Below are 21,398 nucleotides of genomic sequence, written 5' to 3'. Positions count from 1 at the left end.
AGAGGAAAAATCGATGTAGTAAGCATGCCAGGCCAGCAGTTGGCGGTACAAGGTAGTAGTAAATAGCTTTTCCGATGCATCCGGTGTCGGCTGTAAGAATTGAATAAAAAGGCGCGCCTGCGCAAGAACGATTCTTTTTCTCAGCTCTGTGAAAAACAACAACAAACATGGCGTGTCCGCTGTTCACAGCATTGGTGCAGCAATTCCATAATTTGTTGTAGGAGCGATTGTCGGCACGATAACAAACTCATCAGCAAAAGCACAGCGAATACAGCTCGGTGATCCGCCATTGTTGTTGTTGTTTTCCAACTGGCGCACATGGACCTACAAAGACGGCGCATGCCCATTTATCTCCAAACGCAATGCGCATGTGTGAGGGCGGAGCCTTGGCGTCAGCGTTACCAGGGGTAATGGTTTCGGTGTTTACAAGAAACCAAAACCGTTGTGTTTTCCAAAAAATGCTCCCTGGGAGGTGATCTCAAAAACCTGCGGTTTCATGCCTGCGTTTGCTGTTTTCCTGTAAATGATATAGTGCAACCACAGGAATTTTTCCGCGTTTGCACCGTTTCGTGTTTCCGTGTAAAGTGCCCCTTAATTTTTCCAAAGAATAATGTCACATCATTTTTGGAGAAGTCACATCGACTCAATGACATAAATTGCGGTAATTTGACAAGGCCAACGAGGGAGGTAGTGTGGAGGAGTGGCGAAGCTCCAGGCTTGATGTCTTCCCTACATGACAGTTAAGATTTGGTGCCGTTCCCTCCTTTAAGTCATACGTCTTTAAGTGTCCAAAGCAGGTCTGTGTGGTGTCGCTCTGTGGTCATAAAGAGCAGCTTCAGTTTTACGTTGATGACACACTTATAGCAGAGCAAGAGAGATGGGTGTGTATTTAGGGAAGGGATGATGCATAGGTAATGTTAACCCTCTGCAATGCCTTAGTAAGGGCTTGGCCTTTCACCACACTTTTGCTGACTAACTTCCTTTTAAGGATATTTTTAGCCTGATTTCATTTACGCTGTGCAAATTAAATAGGATGCTGGTAAACAATACTCTGGTATGACGCCAGTTCTAAACTTGGCTCAGTGGTGAGTCAAGACGGTTTCAGCTGAAAAATGAATAACTTCATGTTACTGGCAGGAGTGCAGCACACAGTCCATGGGGGTTGGAAGTTTTTTTCTCTTTTTTTTACGCAGAAACACTTGTGTTTTATATTTTTGCCTTGCCACACATTCTTTAGTGTTCATGGGGGAGGAAGAGGATGAGACATAGACTCTTGAAGTCTTTTTCTCTTGTCACGTAAAGCATTCCTCACTGAGTAGCGCCACAAGGACGACCACATACTATCGTAATGCCTCGTTATAGTTCATGTCGCGCTAAAAAGAAATTGTTGTGTGCCTTGATATTTTTTATCTTTTATTTGTTGTCTTTTACTTGTAATTTTAAAGGTGCACTATGCAATTTCAGTCGAGGGGCATTTGTTTACATTTGCGGAACCTGCAGTTGGTTTACAAAGCACATTTTCTTCGTGTAATTCTTAGTATTGAATAATTCAATCATCATAAATAAAAATATTTTGAAGAACCTGGAACGAAACGAAATACTAGAATATGTTTGTAAACCAAACTGTGGGTCCTGCTGCTTTAAACAACAACAACAGTGAAACGGTAACTTTTCAAGAAGCTTTCTAACTTCAAACGGAGTTCCAGGGATCATATTTTCCTGTTAAAAAAGTTTGTTTATTCAGTTATGAGAATTTACCTTAGACAATGTTCACTTCTGACACCCAAAGTTACATATGCATCTTTAACGTTCTTTTATTCTCAGATAATCCTTTATTGTCATTGCATATTGATGCACAACTTTATGTAGTTTGTGCAAACCGATGTTAAGCACTTTGAATTGCTTCATGTCCGAATGGTGCTGAATGGATTAAAAAAGGTTGATTTGACTTTTGGTGCGTGAATGTGTGCATGCAGTATTCATACATCTACGTGTGTGTGTGTGTGTGTGTGTGTGTGTGTGTGTGTGTGTGTGTGTGTGTGTGTGTGTGTGTGTGTGTGTGTGTGTCTAGTTGTGGGGCACTATGCATGGATGAAAGTGTGTGTATCAGTGCATGCAAGCATTAGCATATAATTCACCGTAGGTTAAGTGTATGTGCATGTTCCTTTACATGTATCCACAGTAACTTCTGACCTACGAGGGTAAAAATACAAGAATCCAAAACTCAAGGTCAGAGTGGCACACAGCTTCACCTTTGAGCTGGGATCTTTGCGTTGTCAAAATATATTTATATCTGGAATGAACAATCGAGAAAGATGGGTTTGATTTCCCCGCTGTGGCCTCGGGCTCGGGGGCTTCCTGTGGGTGCAGAGTCAAACTGATTGGAGCCAGATCCTTTGTCCCAAATTCCGTCTCCTTCTTACACCCTTGAACCTCACGAAATCTTCTAAACTCAAACCTGCAGTCATTGGTTTGCGTCCCACATTATCACACAAATCCAATTGTCAACGCGATGTTGTGAAATGCCAAGTGGATGATGTGGAGCAACATGTGCTGTGGTATGGACACTGGGACAACAGGAAGAGAGCGTAGCCGCGTTACAGTATTCTCAGTGTTGTTGGTGTGAAGCGGAATGCTGCTGTTAATTCATTCTCTGGACCAACTTTCTGTGTTTTTCATTTTTATGAGTCGGAGGGAGGACATCTGTTTGCATCGTTGACCCCTGCAGGAATTCTCCGGGGACCTTTTAATCTTCCATAGAGATCTGTAATGTGAAGATTGCAGTTATATGCTATTTTTGTCGACTCCCCGCACCAGATGCTTTTGCTGAACTCTTAATATGGCCGTATCACACCCATGGGGTCCATGAATTGTCATATGCGATACTGTGAAGGAAGGTAAATGTTCTGCAGGCATTTTTATTTTACTGTCCCCAGGGTGCTCCTCTGCTCCGTAAACCTCCACAGGCCCTGGGCCTACCGAGAACCTCATTCACTGTAAAATACCCAGAATTCCTCAAATATTCAAACCCTATATATTGTAAATTCCTTAGGCGCTTTGTAAATTCAGATGCTCTGGTACTCAAGAGGGCAGTGAGACCCCCTTAACCCCGCCTTGTCCTTATTTTCCAACCCAACTCCCCCCAACCCCAGCCCCAAAACGCAGCCTCTTCTCTCCAACACACATGCACCCCCTGCGATGGATTCCAGATCAGGAATTTAATGCATTTCTGTTTCGCATCACCTCCTAGGAATGCGGCGCGCGTGCCACAAGCCTCATAACCTTGAGCTGATGAGTGCGAGGATGTTTAAAAGCGAGTGGGATGATGGGACACAGACGCTGCTGGGGGTTATAGGGGGTTTTTGTGTGTGTGTGTGTGTGTGTGTGTGTGTGTGTGAGCTCAGGGGGGCACATCCGGTGCGGCACTTGGCATTAATGGCAGGCCATCTTCTTGCATAAAGCGATGTTAGTGCAGCTGTGGAATGTGCCGATGCGCATCTGGGCCGCAGATTTTTGGAAGAGTATTTTGTGTGTGTTTGTTTGGTCTGTCCCGTCTCACTCAAATTAATGACTGTTGCACGATAGGAAAGGGAGGATGGAGTCAATTAACTTAGTTGGGGATCTTTGGGGGGGGGGGGCATGGGGAGGGGGCTGATCTAAAAGTGGAGATTTTTACAAGATGGTCTGTTTTGCATAACAGTTAGACACAGTTTTTCTATTCTGGTTGTCACAGTTTACGCTTATTGGGTCTTGTCAGGATTAGACGCTCATTGTCAGTTTGCTGGAAGGAGTGAAACAGTTTCTGGACTGAAGATTACACCACAGTGAATCTCTGTGTGACAGTTGGGTCAAACAACACCTCCACTTTAACTGCAATGTAGGGTAGTCTGTTCATTACAGGAATATTTGAAATGACATCTATTGGTTTAATGTTTACACTGATGCAATTAACTCTGCAGTTTGTTCTATGAGCAGTAAGCAAACCAATACGTTTGGTTGAAAGTGGATTTATGTTTAGAGAATTTTTTCCAGCCCTTGTAAAATATTAAAAAGAAAGTTCCACATTCAAAACAGCACAAAAAAAAGAACATTTTGTGGTGTAGTGGGTAGAGCGCAGACTACATACTCAACCCTTGTCTCAGTGGTCGGGGGTTTGAATCCGACCCGTGGACCTTTACTGCATGTCATCCCCCACTCTCTCCCCAAAAATAAATAAACATTGTACTATTTTATCAATTATACATAACATATACCACCCCCAGTCTTTTAATTTAATAATGGTCCTAATATTAAAACTTGCAAATGTCTTATCTGCGATTGGAAGGAATGTTTCCTATTCGCTTTAGGTCCCTTATTGTCCAGACATTAGGAAAAAAAAGATGATTTAATTACACATTCTAACGTTTACACAATTATAGAACAGAAAATGATTCCTGACATTATTGTCTGTATCAGTCATAGCCAGAGAGGAGACAGAAGACAGTGATCTGTTGTATTTTGGAAAATGGAAGATCTAGACAGTGAAGTAATGGAATTTAAGCCACTATTTCTCCAAGACTATTCTTCCCCCAGATGATCCACAGTTAACACATTTACTACGGCTTGACATTAAGTGTTGCTCCCCAGGCCTTTACCCATCAGGAATGCCTTGTTACTCAAACTGCTTCCTGCTGTGATGTGGTTTGTGGCACTGTAGCGCCCTCTGGTGAACCTGCAGGGTTATGGCAGGTTGACAGTGTGATCAAATATTTGGTGATAAAGAGGCTCTCTATTTTGTTAAAAATATATACTAATTAATTAAGGAATTGGTCATTTTATTTTGTGATTTTTGTTTGTCTACTTGCTTCTTCAATTTCTTTACTCATTGCATTGCTCGTTCTTTATTTGTTCTATGTTTACATTTTGAATGAATGATGATGATTAAATGTCTAAAACTCAAATTATTAATTATAGTTATTAAAAAATGTTGTTTTATCAAAAACTTGCAAAGTGAAAGAGAGCATGTATCAATCCAAGAAGTAATCCAGTCCATACAGTAAGCCAGTTCCTCAAGACATGCTTTATTACAAAGTCTTCAGTCTTCAGCTTTTTACATATATATAAAAAACATAAAATAAAACTCACAATATTCATTCATGACAATTTCAAAAGGCACTGATGGTTACAGCACAACAACACATTACAAATGTTCTGCAGTTAGCATTCTTGTTCCGGGTTTAGACTCTGGAAAAATGGCCTAATTATGACAGTGTTTACAAGCAGAAAACGTTTAAGAGCCGGTTAAGGGGCACTTTACACGACAACACGAAGCGGTGCATACGAGAAAATATGCACTATATCATTTACATGAAAACAGCAAACGCAGGCATGAAACCGCAAGTTTTTGAGATCTACTCCCTGGGAGGATTTTTTGGAAAACAACGGTTTTGGTTTCTTGTAAACACCGAAACCATTTTCCCTGGAAACGCTGACGTCACGGCTCCACTTCCCGTATGCGTAGTCTATAACATTTGCTGTCAAAATACCCACACGCGAGTTATAAAGTTAGAAGACAACATAACATGAAAGGTGTCTCCGCGGCACCATCACTGTGATCAGCGGAGAGTGTCGTGCAGGGCTCAAATATAACACTCGCCAATTTAGTCTAAGCGATTAGTAAGTTATTGAGACCACCCGCCACTTTTTCTGTGGAAAGATTTGTGCTCTGCCGGTTTTTCTAGCAAAATAAACGTGTGTAGCTTCTATATGCCAGGGACACGGCTCTCTCTACATTAAAAAACACTATCCATAGTTCAGCGCGCAGCGGTTAAGTTACTGTTCAACAAAAGGAGCATTAAGGCTACGGCTTCACAGTAAAAGCATTTCACTGGACAAACGTGAGTCGACTTTTATTTTGAAGTACGCCTAACAGGAAAGTAGCTGTTCACAAAGCCCCTTCATTATCAGCATGTCTTCTGTTTTCACGAGTTCAATGCGGTGAAATAAGAGGACAGAAAGCTTGTAATTTACAATACTTGTAACCCCAAGCTTACACCAACCGCTTTATGAACGTGGCATTAATTTTCGGTTACAGTAAGGTTTTATGCATCAAATTGTACCGGAAGAGCTATCTACTAGGCCGCTGACTATTGGCTTGGCATGCCTACTACACTGCTACTACAGCGATTTCGTCCCGTTTCCTCTGAAAAACATGTGTACGAGTGAAGATGTCAGATAAACGGGAAAACTGTCACGTTTCACCGTGTAAAGTGCCCCTAATTAGACAGATATAAATCTAGGTCGGATTAACTTGAAAACAAAAAAAGCACTTTGATGAGAATGCTTAAAACATTCAGTGAATTGTACATGGTATTTCAATTAATCTTGGTTTTCTCTCTAGAAGACAAATTTGTTAAACATCTTTGACTTTACATTAAACATATAATCTTCAACTGATGCTGCCTTCATGCAATTTCACTAGAGCAAGAAAAATAAAAACTATGACATAACTTTGTTAAAATATGTACAAAAATCCCTTTGTATTTTCATTTTTAATGCGGTAAAAGAGTTAAAGGAAAATGGTAGAGAGTTGATCTTCCACATTTTAAAAGGTATTCATTACTTCGGAAACTAAAACACACTACAGTAGTTTGAGTTGGACGGGTCGGACTCAGGTCAAAAGTAGTGCATTTCATATTTACAAATCGACAGTCAGAACAAAGTGATAAAGGGTAGTGGTGTGGTGTGCACACTCTTTTCCATCCATGAATTAATAAACCACACACCATAATATTAATAGATTCAATGACGTGTACTTTTAGCCTGGAAGGACATTTTGGCATGGTTAAGCTCTTACATATTTGACAGTGTGAAACGACTAACAGTTTACAATGTTCTATAAACACTATTGTGTCCTTGGGCAAGACAGTTAACCCAAACTGCTCCAGGGGCGCTGTACTGTGGCTGACCCTGCGCTCTGACCCCCTCTGGAGTGTGATTACTTAAGAGGGGATATGCAAAAAGACGAATTTCAATGTGCCTTGTGTAAATTGACTTATAAAGATAACTTAACTAACTTGACTTAAGATGGTCTAGTAGATGGAGTCGTCTTTCAAATAATTTTGTCCAGTTGATGTATTCTTCATTGTAATGTTATGCTATGACTGTAAGGTTGGTTTTTAGTTTTAATTTTATTGATGACGATTTTATCAATATCCAGCACGGTTCTAAAATAATTTGATTTCCATATTTTGTGGATTTTTATTAATTATATATTGTTTTAAAAATGTGCCTACATTTATTCTTGCCTGATATAGACTATAATCAGTAAACGTTTTTACCTTCATTTATTTTGACACATATTACTCTTATGATAAACAAAAACAATAATAAAACATAACGATTTACTGGATTGGGGGTTGAAAAGTTGCTCTATGAACTCGTATCTAAGAAAAATACGTTGGATAATTATATTTTCGTTAAACTTTATGGTGAACGTCTTCTCATTGTTCTTTTGACCCCTGATCGTGAGATGTTGCTACTGTTAACCCCGTTAGCTCTATCTGCGTTTTTGTGGCTATGTCGCAACACAACGAACCCCGATGCATTCCTTGAGATTCGTGCCGTGTTGAAGCCTATTGGACACACTCCCGTGCACAACATCTCCTCACTGCAGGTGTTGCATTATACTGTTTAGTTATCTTTTTTGTTAGCCAAACTTTTGAGCATTCGCTGCGGTCAGCCACGGTCCACATACTTTGTTGACATGCTGTGTAATTAATGATGTGACGTGAGGTCCGTGAAGAAGGTCCAGGCAAATCAGTGCAGTTTCAAGCAGAATGAAAACGTGTCTTTAATCGAATCCAAGTTTCTTTGAAATTTGGGACTGGTTCCATTTTTGACACCCAACCACTTGTTTGCCATTAGGTCAGCTAGAACTGTAAATGTTGGATGAATATACATTTTTTTTAACTACCATCTATTTTAATACCATCATATGCTGTTGTATCTTTTGTGGTTGTAAGGGTTAAAGATGAGTATGAGTGATTGACCACCTCTTTGCCAAGCGATCAATTTTGCCTTCACAACAAATTTCATGTACTGTTCCAATTCCAATAAGTTTTAAGAAAACTAATAGGACGTCATGACAAATACATATATAGTTATACAAGACCGAACTACTGATTCATAAAGATTTAAAACATTTAACAGCGCAGAGGCAAAAATCTTAACGAAGCTACTTTTATTCCAGCATTTTCACAACTTAGTATTTTTGTTTTATCCGTGCTCGAAGTTAGTTAATTTCATTACGTGTCTTAGAGCTTCTGAACTGTTCCTTTTAATCTATGGTGGAGACTTCTGAAGTGCACCGGTTCTATACGTGCTGGTTGTTACTAGGCAACGTAAATGATTCATTAAAGGGCTAATAAGGATCATTGATTACTAAATGCCTCCTTGATTTAAAAATGCTTGATATTTTCCTGGTAAATCTCACTTTTAAAATTTTCACTGAAAATCGAGTTACCGGCCTGTATATATCCCAGCATTCACCTGTCCTGTCATAAACATGTTTTAAGTTTTGGGGCTGTTGAGCGGTTCTCTACTGGGCCTGGGTCGGCCGGTTCTTCATCTCCTGCCATTGCTTCTCCCTCATGCTGAGCTCGCCGTCAGAGAACGCCGCCGGGCCCCAGTTAGTGATCCTCTGCTGTCCCTTTGAACCTGGGAAAGGGAAACATGAACACCACTGTATTAGGAACAATCAAAGGCTATCCCACCAAATTTGAAAATAAATGGAATTCTTTGGAAAAGTTATTTAAATTCTTTACCGACCCTGGCCCAGAACTTTTTTTGTGTGTGTTGAAAAAAGAAAAAAAAAACATAAATAAAGTACTAAAAAAAAAGAGACTGTATAAGGAAAATATAGATAGAGGTAGGTATATTGAAACAACAGTCACCCATTAGTCAGACATTGGCTTTGTGACATGTCAGTTCATATCACAACTACATCACTGCAGGTAGTTGTGTGTGTGTGTGTGTGCGTGTGCGTGTGCGTGTGCGTGTGTGTGTGTGTGTGTGTGTGTGTGTGTGTGTGTTAGTCTTACCTGGTTGAATTTGCCGTAACAAGCCCTCGTGTTTGTCCACCTTGTGCTTCCAGGTCTTGGTGTTGTTGGTCGCGTCTTCCAGCTTTCTAACCACCGTCTGGTCACACAAAGATAACACAGACGATATTAACAGGTCATAAAATACAAAGAGGTTTTATTTCAGTTTCTAAAAAACACTTATTTTAGATTTACTGTATATAAAAAAGGATAAATAGTATTAACTTCCTTGCATGAGTTTCTAGGATTTCTAAATAGCTGCTTTCCAACCAGTGATCATATAGTGCCACCATGTGGTAAAGAAGTGAACTACTTCACTAAGAACTAGTCTCTTTTAGTATAGGTAGGTAGATTTATTGATCTAAATAATAGTTGTTTCATTATTCATTACGTAAGGGATAATGTATAGCGAACAGGTCACTTGCTAGAAATAAAGACCGACAAGCTGAAGCAGGAGCCCGACGCTCCAAGCTGAAGCAAGAGCCCTCCGCTGCGCGTCGGGCTCCTGCTTCAGCTTGTCGGTCTTTATTTCTAGCAAGTGACCCGTTCGCTATACATTATCCCTTACATAAGTAGTAAAATTAATATCATAAAACATCCTTTGTATAAAATTGCAGTCTTTTAAAAATGAAAAACTTAATGTTTAAATATATACCAGTAGTTAGTCATTTGCCTTACAATTTATTTTAGGATGGTCTGTGTGAGTGTGGTGATTTTTGTTTGGCATTCCTTTTCTTCACTTTATGTTGTATTTGTACCACGAGGTCTATGCTTTCTTAGAAATACTTCCTGATTTTTTTTTAAGAGCACAAATTTGGGGAAATTTTGCGAGTTTGTTTGCCTGATAATAATTTGGGGCGACTGTGGCTCAGGTGGTTAAGCGGGTCGGCCAACGATCCAAGGGTTGGCGGTTCGATCCCCGCCCGGCCACCAGTGTCATGGTTGTTGTGTCCTTGGGCAAGACACTTCACCCACCTTGCCTTGTGTGAATGTGTATGATTGCTGTATGTTTGAGGTGGTGGTCGGAGGGGCCGTTGGCGCTGAATGGCAGCCACGCTTCTGTCAGTCTGCCCCAGGGCAGCTGTGGCTACTCTCGTAGTTTACCACCACCGGTATGACTGTGTGTGAATGAATTGAACCAGGAACCCTGTAAAGCGTCTTTGAGTGCCTAGGCAATAAAGCGCTATATAAAACCTATCAATTATTATTAATAATTGGACCCTACAATGGAACTTCCTTGATATCTTAAGCCCAGTTCAGACCAAAGATTTGCCTTGCAACTGCTTGCGACGAGACGGTTTTAGAACGTCGCGGGGGAGAAATTGCAGGTTCAGGTTACTTTATTCGTACCCGTAGGTAAACTTGTGTTGCAGTTTAAAAGTGAGCTTCCGTCACACAGTTAGGACAACACATACACACAAACACAAATGGGACATTTACATACAGTAGGCTAAAACAATTAAAGTGCTACAGTGCTAATCCAAATTTGGAAACTTAAAACTGACCAACATGGGTGAAATCACAGCAGTGTGAACTGCTCGTTGTGGCGCGTTGCAAGGAGTCGCAGAAGATTCAACATGTCAAATCGCCAGGTCCAGTTTTAGAACGTCCAGGCCAGCTCGTTGCGAGCGGTAGCGAGCAGTTGCGTCTCGTGGCAAGGTGAATCTTTGGTCTGAACTGGCCATTATACAATAAACGACTGAATATTTTTCTCAGCGCTGTTCCACTAACTGCCTTTCCCCTTTACCCTCCACCAGCCCCACTATGAAGCAGTGATCTGACCTGGTACTGCTGCAGCGCGCCCTGCCTCTCCTGCTCCAGCTGGTCCAGTTGTGTCATGGCGGCCTGCAGGGCGGTCTCCTTGGCAACACGTTCCTTCTCCAGCTCCTGTTTCTCCGCCTCCGACTCTGAGATGGTGCGCTGCTGCCGCAGGTGGAGCTGCTCCAACTCTGATCTCTTGACGGCCTCCTCCTCCAGTAACCTGGGAGACACAGGCATCAACGTGAGTAAGTTTGATATTTTATTTTTTATTCTTTATTGTAGGATCATATATTACTTGAGTTATTTTTTACATTTACAACATCCTACACACGTTTTTTTTCATGTAAACAAATTAAATAAAACAAATTAATAAAAATGTATTTTAATATTTCTGTTTGAGTGTTCTTACCAGAAGCTTCTTATTTGTCATGTTAAAAAGTTGCTACGAGGAACTTTTAAGTATTTCTGAAACAGTCTCAATTTTCCTCTGATGATCATACATTACATGTAACAGCAAACGAGACCATCAGTGAAAAGAATTCCCTTTTTATATAGTTTTATACATTTCAGGTATTGTTCATTTAATAATTAATCAAAGAATGGCAGCCCCCTAAATATAACACTTAAGAAAAAAGGAATTAAAAAATATTTCCTGAGACGAATTAATAAAATAGAGTAACTAGTGTATAAATCAATAAACGGAGTTGGCTGTGGCGCCACTGTGTCAGCAGGTGGTGCTTTAGTGCAATTATGGGCTGTGGCTTCTATGGTAACGTGACAGCATCTTTAAATGGAAGTTAATTTAGTATGGTAGAAGGTTGTACAGCTCTTTTATGGTCCGACTAATAGTCTAATGATAAATAATGTATCGCTGTCTTTCTAAATGCAGTGGTATAAGTTAAAGGAATACTTCACCCATACGGAACCGGCGTTCTATCATTATAAAATTACTATTATAATATAATGAATGAGGTTTTCCTTCTCTTGGCCCAGCTGTCCTGTTAATCCTAACCCTACATTTTTAGTAGTGTGATGTCACACTATTAAAATGTAGGGTTAGACAGTGAGACCATAAAATACTCTTTCTGCCTTTACTCTTTTTGCACATTTATACTACATAGGATCTCAAAGTTCAATACACCTTCATATTCCCACCGGTGAAGTAGGTCTTTAATCACTGTGGTCAGTACAATGGGGCTGACTGGCTCAGTCCCGGTCTGTCAAATGTGAGGTGGAAAGTAAACGTCAGCATAGAGGAAGGAAGGAGCAGGGATGACACACGGCGGAGAGAGGGAAGTAGTAAGTTAAATGTCTGTCTGTGTGACTCATAAACAAGGGGAGCAGACTGACTCAGACCACGTGGCTGTTTGCAGATGGGTTCAAGGATTTCCTGAGTCAGTTCATTTTACCACATTCACTGCACAGGTGGAGTCAGCGATTCTGGAAACGCTTGTCGTCAAAATCTGTGAATATCAACTCATGAGCCACTACTTAACTGTACTCTGCATGCATTCAGAAAAAAATTACAGAGCCTAGGCGCTGTAAACTGGTATGTTAACAAAGGGGCCCACCGTAGCTAGGAACATGCCCATTTACAGAGCATAGGCTGTGTATAAATAGTGGAGAGTTCCCTATCAGCTTGTTAGTTGGTGGACAGTTTGTGGTCACCTGTCCATCTCCCCATCCAAAGCTTCAATCACAGTAAACAACACAGGACAGAGAACTGCTGCCTAAATGCTTTTGTGTTTTGGCTGGCGTGCCACTAGCAGCAGAGCGGGCCCATTTAAATAGAGTGCAGTTGGGTTGTTAAGATGCGGTTGGATCTCTGTCAGCTGATCATAAACAGCAGGTGGTGGAGCTGCTGTGATGAACCTTTAAGTGTTGACATGGTACACTGCCTTTGAACGGTTTGTTTTTAACGACAAGCTTTACGAAATAGTGTTCTTGGTCTTGCATCGTTTTCCAGGCTGTTGAGGTACATGGTATTTTGACTTGCTGCATAAACGTTATGTGCAGTTTAGTGTGCACTGCAAGCACAGTTGAAATGGGGTGAAACAGGCACTGCGCTCGCCAGGGGGGCACACTCAGCCAAACCCAATAAATAATGTTTTTAACAGAGTTTTCAGCAGCTGCTTTCTGCACTTTGTGGTTTAGTTTGGATTCTGTGATTGGCACACATTGCGTAGCAGTTAGCTTGTTCTTTCTCTACTATTTATTTATATTCACATCAAAGCTATAGTGCGTAACTTTCGAATGTCAGTTACATTCAAGCCATCTTCAAACGAGTTGACACAACACAATGCTCCGACATTGTTTTTGGAATTACTCAGAATTCCTCATGGGGGAAACAGAAGTTATGCACTATAATAGAGGTTGGTTTTTATATTGCGGGCGGTCAGGTTAATAAACGGCAGGTATTATGGTTGTGCACATTGGCGATAGAAACGTCTATCAGCGATTTAAGGGACAATCGACAAGTGTAGTCCAGTGAGTGAGTGAGTGAGTGAGACTGCCTGCTTGGAGCGGGCGGTTGCGGATTAGTAAAGTGCGCGTGTGGTTGCGGGGTGAATAGATCCGTCCCTTGCAGACCTCCACACTAAAGCTTTAAATGTATTCTTTGTCGGGGCGCTCCTGGCGTAGTGGCGTTCCCGGCCTTCGTTGCAGTGGTCGCGGGTTCGAGTCAAACCCATGGAGCTTTACTGCAGGTCATCCCCCCTCTCTCTCTGTCTCCCCATTTTAACTCTGTATCGAATAAAGCTTGAAAATGCCAAAAAAAAATCTTTAAAAAGTATCTGTGGACTGACCTTGCCTGCAGCCTGCGGACGGCCTCCTCGTCCTGCCGGGCGCGCCTCTCGTCCTCCAGCGCGTCCTCCAGCTGCCCGTACATGTCCTCGAGCTCCCTGACCCGCTGCAGGTACTGCTCCAGCTCACAGGACTTCTGGGCCACCTGCTCCTCCATCTGCTGACGCACCTACACAGTACACACCAGGACGTACAGAGGAATACGTCATCACAAAGGCATTATTAAACAGTCTTGTTGGACATGTTTCATCAGTGCAAGTACAAAGAAAGACGTCATCAGGAAGTCATTATTGACACGTTTGATCAGTGTTCCTCAAGGACTACATCAGGTTTTTTAAGACAATTATCCAGCTTACCTTACCGGTATTTGTTATTATGTTTCGATGCTCTAAGATTTTCTGCTAAGGGATTTCACGAATTGGCACTAAATTATCATTAACAATATAAACTTATCCTACAATTTTTATTATACATTTCAGTTATGTATCATGCAGACATGCTAAACCTTTCCTGAGTCAATAAGTGAGGATGTGTGACTTTTTCCTTTTTTTCCCACTTTACGAGGAATTTTTAAATATTTCTGAAACAGTGTCATTTTTCCTCTGATGATCAAAAATGACATGTAATAGCAAATAAGCAATTTTTATATAGTTTTTCTTAATGCCTTTGTCATGGGTACGCTCACCCAGGAACAACAGCTGGCTTAGTAAAAAACATATTTCCATCACACACAAAATTAAACTCAAATTGTCTCTTAGTGAAAGAACGCCATATAGTCACTGATGGCCGATAAATATAATCTCCTGGTACACCACATCCCCGCTGTGCACACGGCACGTCGAGATGTTATCACAAGACGCAGTGAAGCACAGAATGTATCTTTTTTTTGGCGGTTACATTTGCCAATGTTTACAAATCGCAAACCTTGTAAAATCACATTTTTTTATTTATTTTTTTATATTCATTTTGGCCATTTTAATGTTTTATATTAGACAGTTTGGAGGCAGAGATGAAATGGGGCAGAGAGGGGAATGACATGGTCTGGTGCTTCTGAGGACTGAGCCTCTATGGGCGGGCGCTCTAACCACTACACCACCAGCGCCCCCTAATATGAACTTTTAATTTCAACTGGACAACTGCAGATAGGTATTTAATTGTTGCACTCAACTCATACAACCTCTCTACACTATTCCAATAAGAGAAAGTTGTTTTTGAATTGCTCTTTGTCCACCACTGGTTCTGATGTAATGACTCGTTGTAAGATGGCAAGGAAGTAGCTTTGGGAGCCATACATAAAAACATAAGATACATTTTTTTTTTATAATCTTTTTTTTTTTTTTTTTTTTTTAATATGCATTTTATTATTTTTTTTGTTTCATTTTTTCAGTTACTTAATTTGTATTCTTATTAAGATGGTGCAAATGTATTTTTGTGTTTGTTTATGTTGAAGAAAAAAAAAATATATATATTGTGGAGAAAAAAAAAAGATGGCTGAGAATTGACGTACCAGTTTCTCCCTCTCTAGGTCGGTCCTGTATCGATCCTGGAGCTCAGTTTGGGTCTGAAGACGCCTTCGCTCTTCTTCTGCTGCGCTGCCCGCCGCGTCTTCCAGAGCCTGGACAGAGGAGGAAAAAGGTTAAAGGTGTAGTGTGTAACTTTGTGTGTGTCAGAGTGAACATTTTGTAAGGTTTATTCTCATTACTGAATAAACAAACTTTTCTAACAGGGAAATTGGACCCCTGGAACACTGTTTGAGGTTAGAAAGCTTCCTGTAAAGTTACTGTTTCATTGTTGTTGTTTACAGCAGCAGGGCCCACAGTTTTGTTTACATATTTTAGTCTTCCGTTTGGTTCCAGGAAGCTCAATATAATTTTGATTTGATTTCTGAGGAGAGGATTATTCAATACTGAGAAAAACATGTAGAGTCAATAGTTGTTGTACGCTATCTGCAGCCTCTGCAAATGTAAACAAACTCCCCTCCCCTGAAACTGCATAGTGCACCTTTAAATATTCACAGTAGATACACTCACCATTACAAGGAGTTTAAATGGACACAGTTGTCTTGTAAATAAATGACTGGTTATTTTAGTTTAAAGGCCACACGCTGTGTCCTACACCTTCAACATATAAGTAAATGCGTTAAATATCCATCTAATTGTAATACCGTTCCTTCTAACAAAGAGATGTGAGCTCAAAAGAGGAATTGAGAGAAGAGAAATGCTGATGCTATCAAAAAACAAAACCTCAAAAGTTCAACTAGGAAATTTAACCCCACTCTCACAATATATTAATGGACTGTTAGTTAATTTGAACTGTAAAGTGTTTATTCTGTAATTCAAACAAGATAGATATTTTCAAGATTATTAACATCCCGCCTGCTCCTATAGCCTATTAGCCTTTTAACACACTTCAATCTGTAAAACTTTGTATAACACGAACTCTAGTCTCACTCTTACACTCTGTATATTTAAATAGTAAAGCGTGAACTCAGTTTTTATTTCTGCCTATTCTGTAAAACAGCAAGTTAGGAAATTAAGTTTAAGCAGAAGTTTGTGGTCTCCACGTTCCTTTCAGTTGTTTCTATTTTACATTTTTAGAACAGTTTTATGAAGACGTAATAAAAATTCGAAGCATATGTAAAAAAAAAATGTTTACACAAAAGCAGAAACATTAGTTAGTAATTGTACTAAAGGTTGAGCAGTCACCTCATGTTGACTCAAGTCACCAAGCTGTGAACTGCCTCAAGACAGTGACAGTCTACTACTCATTACAACATAGTGTGAGAGTGAGCCTATTGTCTATTTGTGTGAGAACGGAGATCACTGCGAAAATGACTCTCTCTCTCGCTCTCTCTCTATCTGTGTATCTCTTTCTCCCTCTCTCTGTTTCTGTGTGTGTGTGTGTGTGTGTGTCTCTGTTTCTCTGTCTCTCTCTCCGTCTCTCTCTCTGGTGCTACATTCATTGTGCATTCATGCCACCATCACCTCAATGGCAGATTGTAGTGCATTCATGGGAGAGCAGCGTCCACTCAGACAAAGACAAACTGTGTACACGACCGGCCGCCATAAGAACCAGTTTAACCGACAGTTGCTGCATCATCATACCGTTTGTCACAACTGCTGGCTGTTAGCTGCAACATGACACAACAATCACTGCCCTCTGAGAAGATTTATCTGACCATTTGATATTAGAAAATAAACAAAATTAGAGTACCTTTGGCTAGAAAAATAACTTACAATAATTATTTTAATCCCACTGCAATATGCACTTTAAACAAGGCCAAATAACATTACAATTGATTACCTTTTATTGAACTGTTTTTGTGATTTTTAGGCGAGTCTAAAGTTATTTTTATGTTGTTTGAACCACAAACCGAAGGCAATTTTTTGGTCCTCTGTGATAGATATAGACAATACATTTTTTTAAATCAAATATTTTTAATTTAAGAAATGATTGCCGTAATGTCCATCTGCATCTTAAAGAAGGTTTGTGGACTGTTGCAGTATGATGCCCACACACACACACACACACACACACACACACACACACACACACACACACACACACACACACACACACACACACACACACACACACACACACACACACACACACACACACACACACACACACACACACACACACACACACACACACACACACACACACACACACAAACCAAAAAATAAATACGTACCTTTTCCCACACACAAACTGTTATTTAAAGAAGCATGTGGTGAGAATTAAGCACACATGGCGTACCTCAGACAAGATCTACAAACACATAAGACTGATAAAAGTACACACACTGAGAGATAGATAGATGATTTTTATTACAGACTCTAAGTCCAGATACAAAATAAATAAACACACACACAATAAAATAAACACACACACACTCACACAGAGAGATAAACACACACGTTAGACTCAACTGATGAAAGGAGGAGTTATGTTAATTATACAGACCCTACATATATCCAGGGCCTTGAGTAGTCATAGCTACTCTGATGCTGCCAATTTGTCGAAATGTTGCTCCTTGCTTGCTGTTCTTTTTAAATACAGGTCTAAAGGCTACAGCAATGGAGCCTTTAGACCCACTTTCAAAATGGTCTTGCTTTTTATTTTTAAATGTGATTATTTTTATTTTTTTTATGTGAAACTTTTATGCTGCTTTCTTGGCCAGGACTATAGTAGTAGTAGTAGTAGTAGAGACACATTTTAATATAATGCAGTCCAGTTGAAATAACGTGTGTCTTACAGTGTAGACACAAACTTTCTTCCTAAGTGTAGAATTTGTGGCAGAACTGTTGTCTTGGATTGCATTAGTTTGTATAGGTGTTCCTCATAAAGTGGCCAGAGAGTGATCAGGAATAAATGAATAACCAAATCGTATTAGCTAAAAATTTATTACTGCTACAGTATGTAAATGACTCTTAAGAAAGCAGAATTTTCTGTTCACTCTGCTGATTACCATATTCAAAAGGACCCACCCATTAGTCATTTACATTTGGGGAAAATCCCCATAATCTTTAATCACCAGCAGTGTCAACGGACAGGAGTGTGAATCAGGCTCAGGGAGAATAACAGGAAAAACGTGCTTAATTGAAACTAATGTCGCCCTTTTTCCTGATGCAATACACATTCCTCTGTCTGTGGCGATGGTCTGCGGGGCGGAGCGGATCTATTATTGGTATTCATGAGCGTGCGGCGAGTTTCAGAGGGGAGCCACCAGAGTTTTTTAGGTGACCTACTTTAACTGTGGCAGCGACCGGTGTGTGTGTGTGTGTGTGTGTGTGTGTGTTTGCAGCAAAAGCATGTCCAGAAAAATATCTCATTCTCTGCTGATAATACACGTTGGTTTGTTATTTCACGGTTATCTCTCAGGAATGTTGTTGAATCAGCTTTTGAGGACTTTGTTTCAGCTGCGGCCGTAGTGATGACTGCACCTGCACTGATTATATGTCCGAGTGATTTGGGAAAACATCTGAAAACACCATTTGCTTATGTCCAGGAAATGAACGCAAATGTTTTCACTTGGTGAGACCATCCATGAGTTTGAAGATGCTAGAATACTACACAGCAGCACTTTATTATATTATGAAGAGATAACGATTTCATGGTTTTATTTTATCATGAGGAAAATAGACAGTAGTTCTAAATACAATGTCCAAACCAGGAATTTGCACCTGTAGAAATTTGATTTGATAAAGTTTTAACTCATTTCAAATGCTAATTAAATTGACAGAACATCTGTACAAAGCCTAGAGGAATGAACACAAACTTGTGCAGTGTCTGAGCTTTATGTCTATTTACTTTCATTTTAGTCTGAGGTGTTTAATGTTGTGTTATTTGTTGTTGATGAGAATGTTTTCCTGATTTAAAAAAAAAAGGACAGACACTTTGTATTCAAACTACTGAGTCAGCAATGAAAACCTGTTTGCTTAAATACACACACAGCTTGAGACGCAGATTCCTTTCCAAAGTGCCAACACTGTGCTGCTCCAAAAACTATTTGGGAACAACCCGTCTTTATGCCCGATACTGGAATGGAAAATGCCTCGGCTCCTTCTCCTTTTGAAATCGTCTGTCTTTGTTTCCTTTGTGTAATAGTCAATTGCCTTTTTTTATCTTACAGGTTTAGAAATTCCCTCTGGGGAAATCCCTAAGGCGTCTGAGACCAACACATTCCAGTGAAACACTTCCTGGATAACACTTACCTTTTACTTTTCTCTAATTTATTTAAACAGAAATAAAAATCTCTTCGGTTATCCAGGTGAGAATGCACACCTAAAGCGTCACCTACAATGTACTCTTTGTCTACCTCTCTCATAATTGCTTCCTATTTATAGTTCATATATTATTGATATGGAGTGAGGTGTTGTATTAATCTTTTATTGTCTTTTTGCATGTTTTGTCAGAACTTAAACTATTGTCAGTGCCTTTTAATCGTTACAGTCTGACCCTGTTTTTTATTTCACATTTTAATAAGGGAAGAGAATCTCCACAGTTTACGCATGTGTTATTTGAATGGTCTGAAGAAAAAGAAACTTGCAAGTCAGACCAACATCATGTGTTTGAGGCAGATGTCAGAGTCTGTGTATAAGTATCTCTGAATGTGTAGAATGATCACGGAGGACTATAGCAGCCCAATACAGTAATGTTATAACGACCAAAAGCAAAACATTTTTTTTTTTTTTTAGTTTAAGCCGATAATGTACGTAGTGTTGCCAATAACGTGATAACATTTCTGAACCAATAATATACTTACTTTTTGCCCATTATGTAACAATGTATTCCATTATTATTAGCTGGTTGCAATAGAAAGGGTCAAGCTAATTTGTCTAATATGGACTCCCACATTATGTCTGTCCGGTTCAGTCCTCATGGACACGCACACGCACACACACACACACACACACCTCCCGTCCTTCACGTGTCAGAGAAACACTTCCACACCGAGTTATTTTAAATACCTAGTGCAAAGAGGAACTGATGCTACAACAGACATTTCCTGACCAGACTGTCCACAGGGAAACATTTAGTGTGCGTGTGCGTGTGTGTGTGTGTGTGTGTGTGTGTGCGTGTCTGTCTCTGTGTGTGTGAGTGTGAGTGTGTGTGTGTGTGTGTGCATGTGTCTGTCTCTGTGTGTGTGAGTGTGTGTGTGTGTGTGTGTGTGTGTTCTCTCCTGACCTTCCTCATGTTCTCCAGCTCCAGTTGCTTTGCCTCGTTGGCGGTCTGCAGCTCTGTCATCCTGAGCTCCAGCTCCTCCTGCTCCGCCTGCTGCTTCAGCCTCATGTCGCGTCTCTTCTGTCGGGCCTCGCGGTGCGGCGCCGGACGGCCCTGACGCAGCAGGTTCACACACGTCTGAATCGCTGAAACCAAAGCATGGGGAAGACGTATAAAAATCATGTTATGAATTCACTCGAAGCTGTTTGTAAATAGCACTAAAGTAAAGTTACAAGATAATCAGTAAACAGCTGAATCTATAAGTTGAAAGATATATGGAATGACATTTTCATATCGTCCAATGCCTGGGACTAAATTACGCAAAAATTATGTTTCAAGATTGATTTCTCCTTTAATTTGATTTTACAGTATATTTTTCTTGCAATCGGTTCTTTTTCCGATTTGCTTTTAATCCGCGGAATTAAGTTGAATAGATTTGTTCCCAGGAATCGCTTGGCCTCGAAACTGGATTTTAAACCACATTGAGTTATGCAGCTAAATTGTTTGATGATAATAATAATAATTGTTTCATTGCATTATAAGATGAATAGCGTCTGTCATGTTGCGTCCCCACTCACCCTGGATCCATTCCTGCTTCTTCTTCTTGTCCGACGCGCTCATCTCAAAGCTTTTTCGTGACGACTTGATGAGGAAGAGACACTTCTTTCCCTCTTTATCTTGTAGAGCCTGCAACGAAAACAATAACAAAGAATTTACCACCACTTAATAGACAACATATAACTGGATAATGTCCCCTCACGCTCCACTTATTTAGCTTTTTCAGAGCTTTCAATTGTGCTGACTCCAAACCATTCTCAATGCCAAGAATAATTTATTTGCAGACAAAATTAAAGAGCTTTCATTAAAAAAATTATAATAAAAAAATAATTGCAAATAGATGGGGAACTACAAAGGAGTATGATAGAAAAGGGACTTTGTTATGGCCAAGCTTAGAAGAACTATTAAATGATGATCATAGTAGGACTGTTTTGTTTTAGTTTTATTGTGTGTGTGTTTTGTTTGTATCAT

At 40.1% G+C, this 21,398-nt stretch overlaps 1 protein-coding gene across 1 annotated transcript in view; it reads right to left on the bottom strand.

The window, feature by feature from the left end:
* Positions 1-5,133: 5,133 nt before the first annotated feature.
* swap70b (switching B cell complex subunit SWAP70b) overlaps positions 5,134-21,398 on the bottom strand; it is a 29,180-nt gene continuing 12,915 nt past the window's right edge. The window contains exons 6-12 of the mRNA XM_080027810.1: positions 20,948-21,056; positions 20,334-20,515; positions 15,148-15,255; positions 13,643-13,809; positions 10,860-11,058; positions 9,081-9,177; positions 5,134-8,697 (exon numbers count right to left, since the gene is read on the bottom strand). Of these exons, the coding sequence (XP_079883936.1) occupies positions 8,579-8,697; positions 9,081-9,177; positions 10,860-11,058; positions 13,643-13,809; positions 15,148-15,255; positions 20,334-20,515; positions 20,948-21,056 (981 nt within the window). The 3' untranslated portion in view covers positions 5,134-8,578. The remainder of the gene's footprint in view (positions 8,698-9,080; positions 9,178-10,859; positions 11,059-13,642; positions 13,810-15,147; positions 15,256-20,333; positions 20,516-20,947; positions 21,057-21,398) is intronic.

Source organism: Ammodytes marinus, assembly GCF_949987685.1.
Source record: "Ammodytes marinus genome assembly, chromosome: 5".
NCBI classification, from domain to species: domain Eukaryota; kingdom Metazoa; phylum Chordata; class Actinopteri; order Uranoscopiformes; family Ammodytidae; genus Ammodytes; species Ammodytes marinus.
The sequence above is the reverse complement of the archived record's forward strand: the minus strand, read 5'-3'. Positions and strand labels throughout refer to the sequence as shown.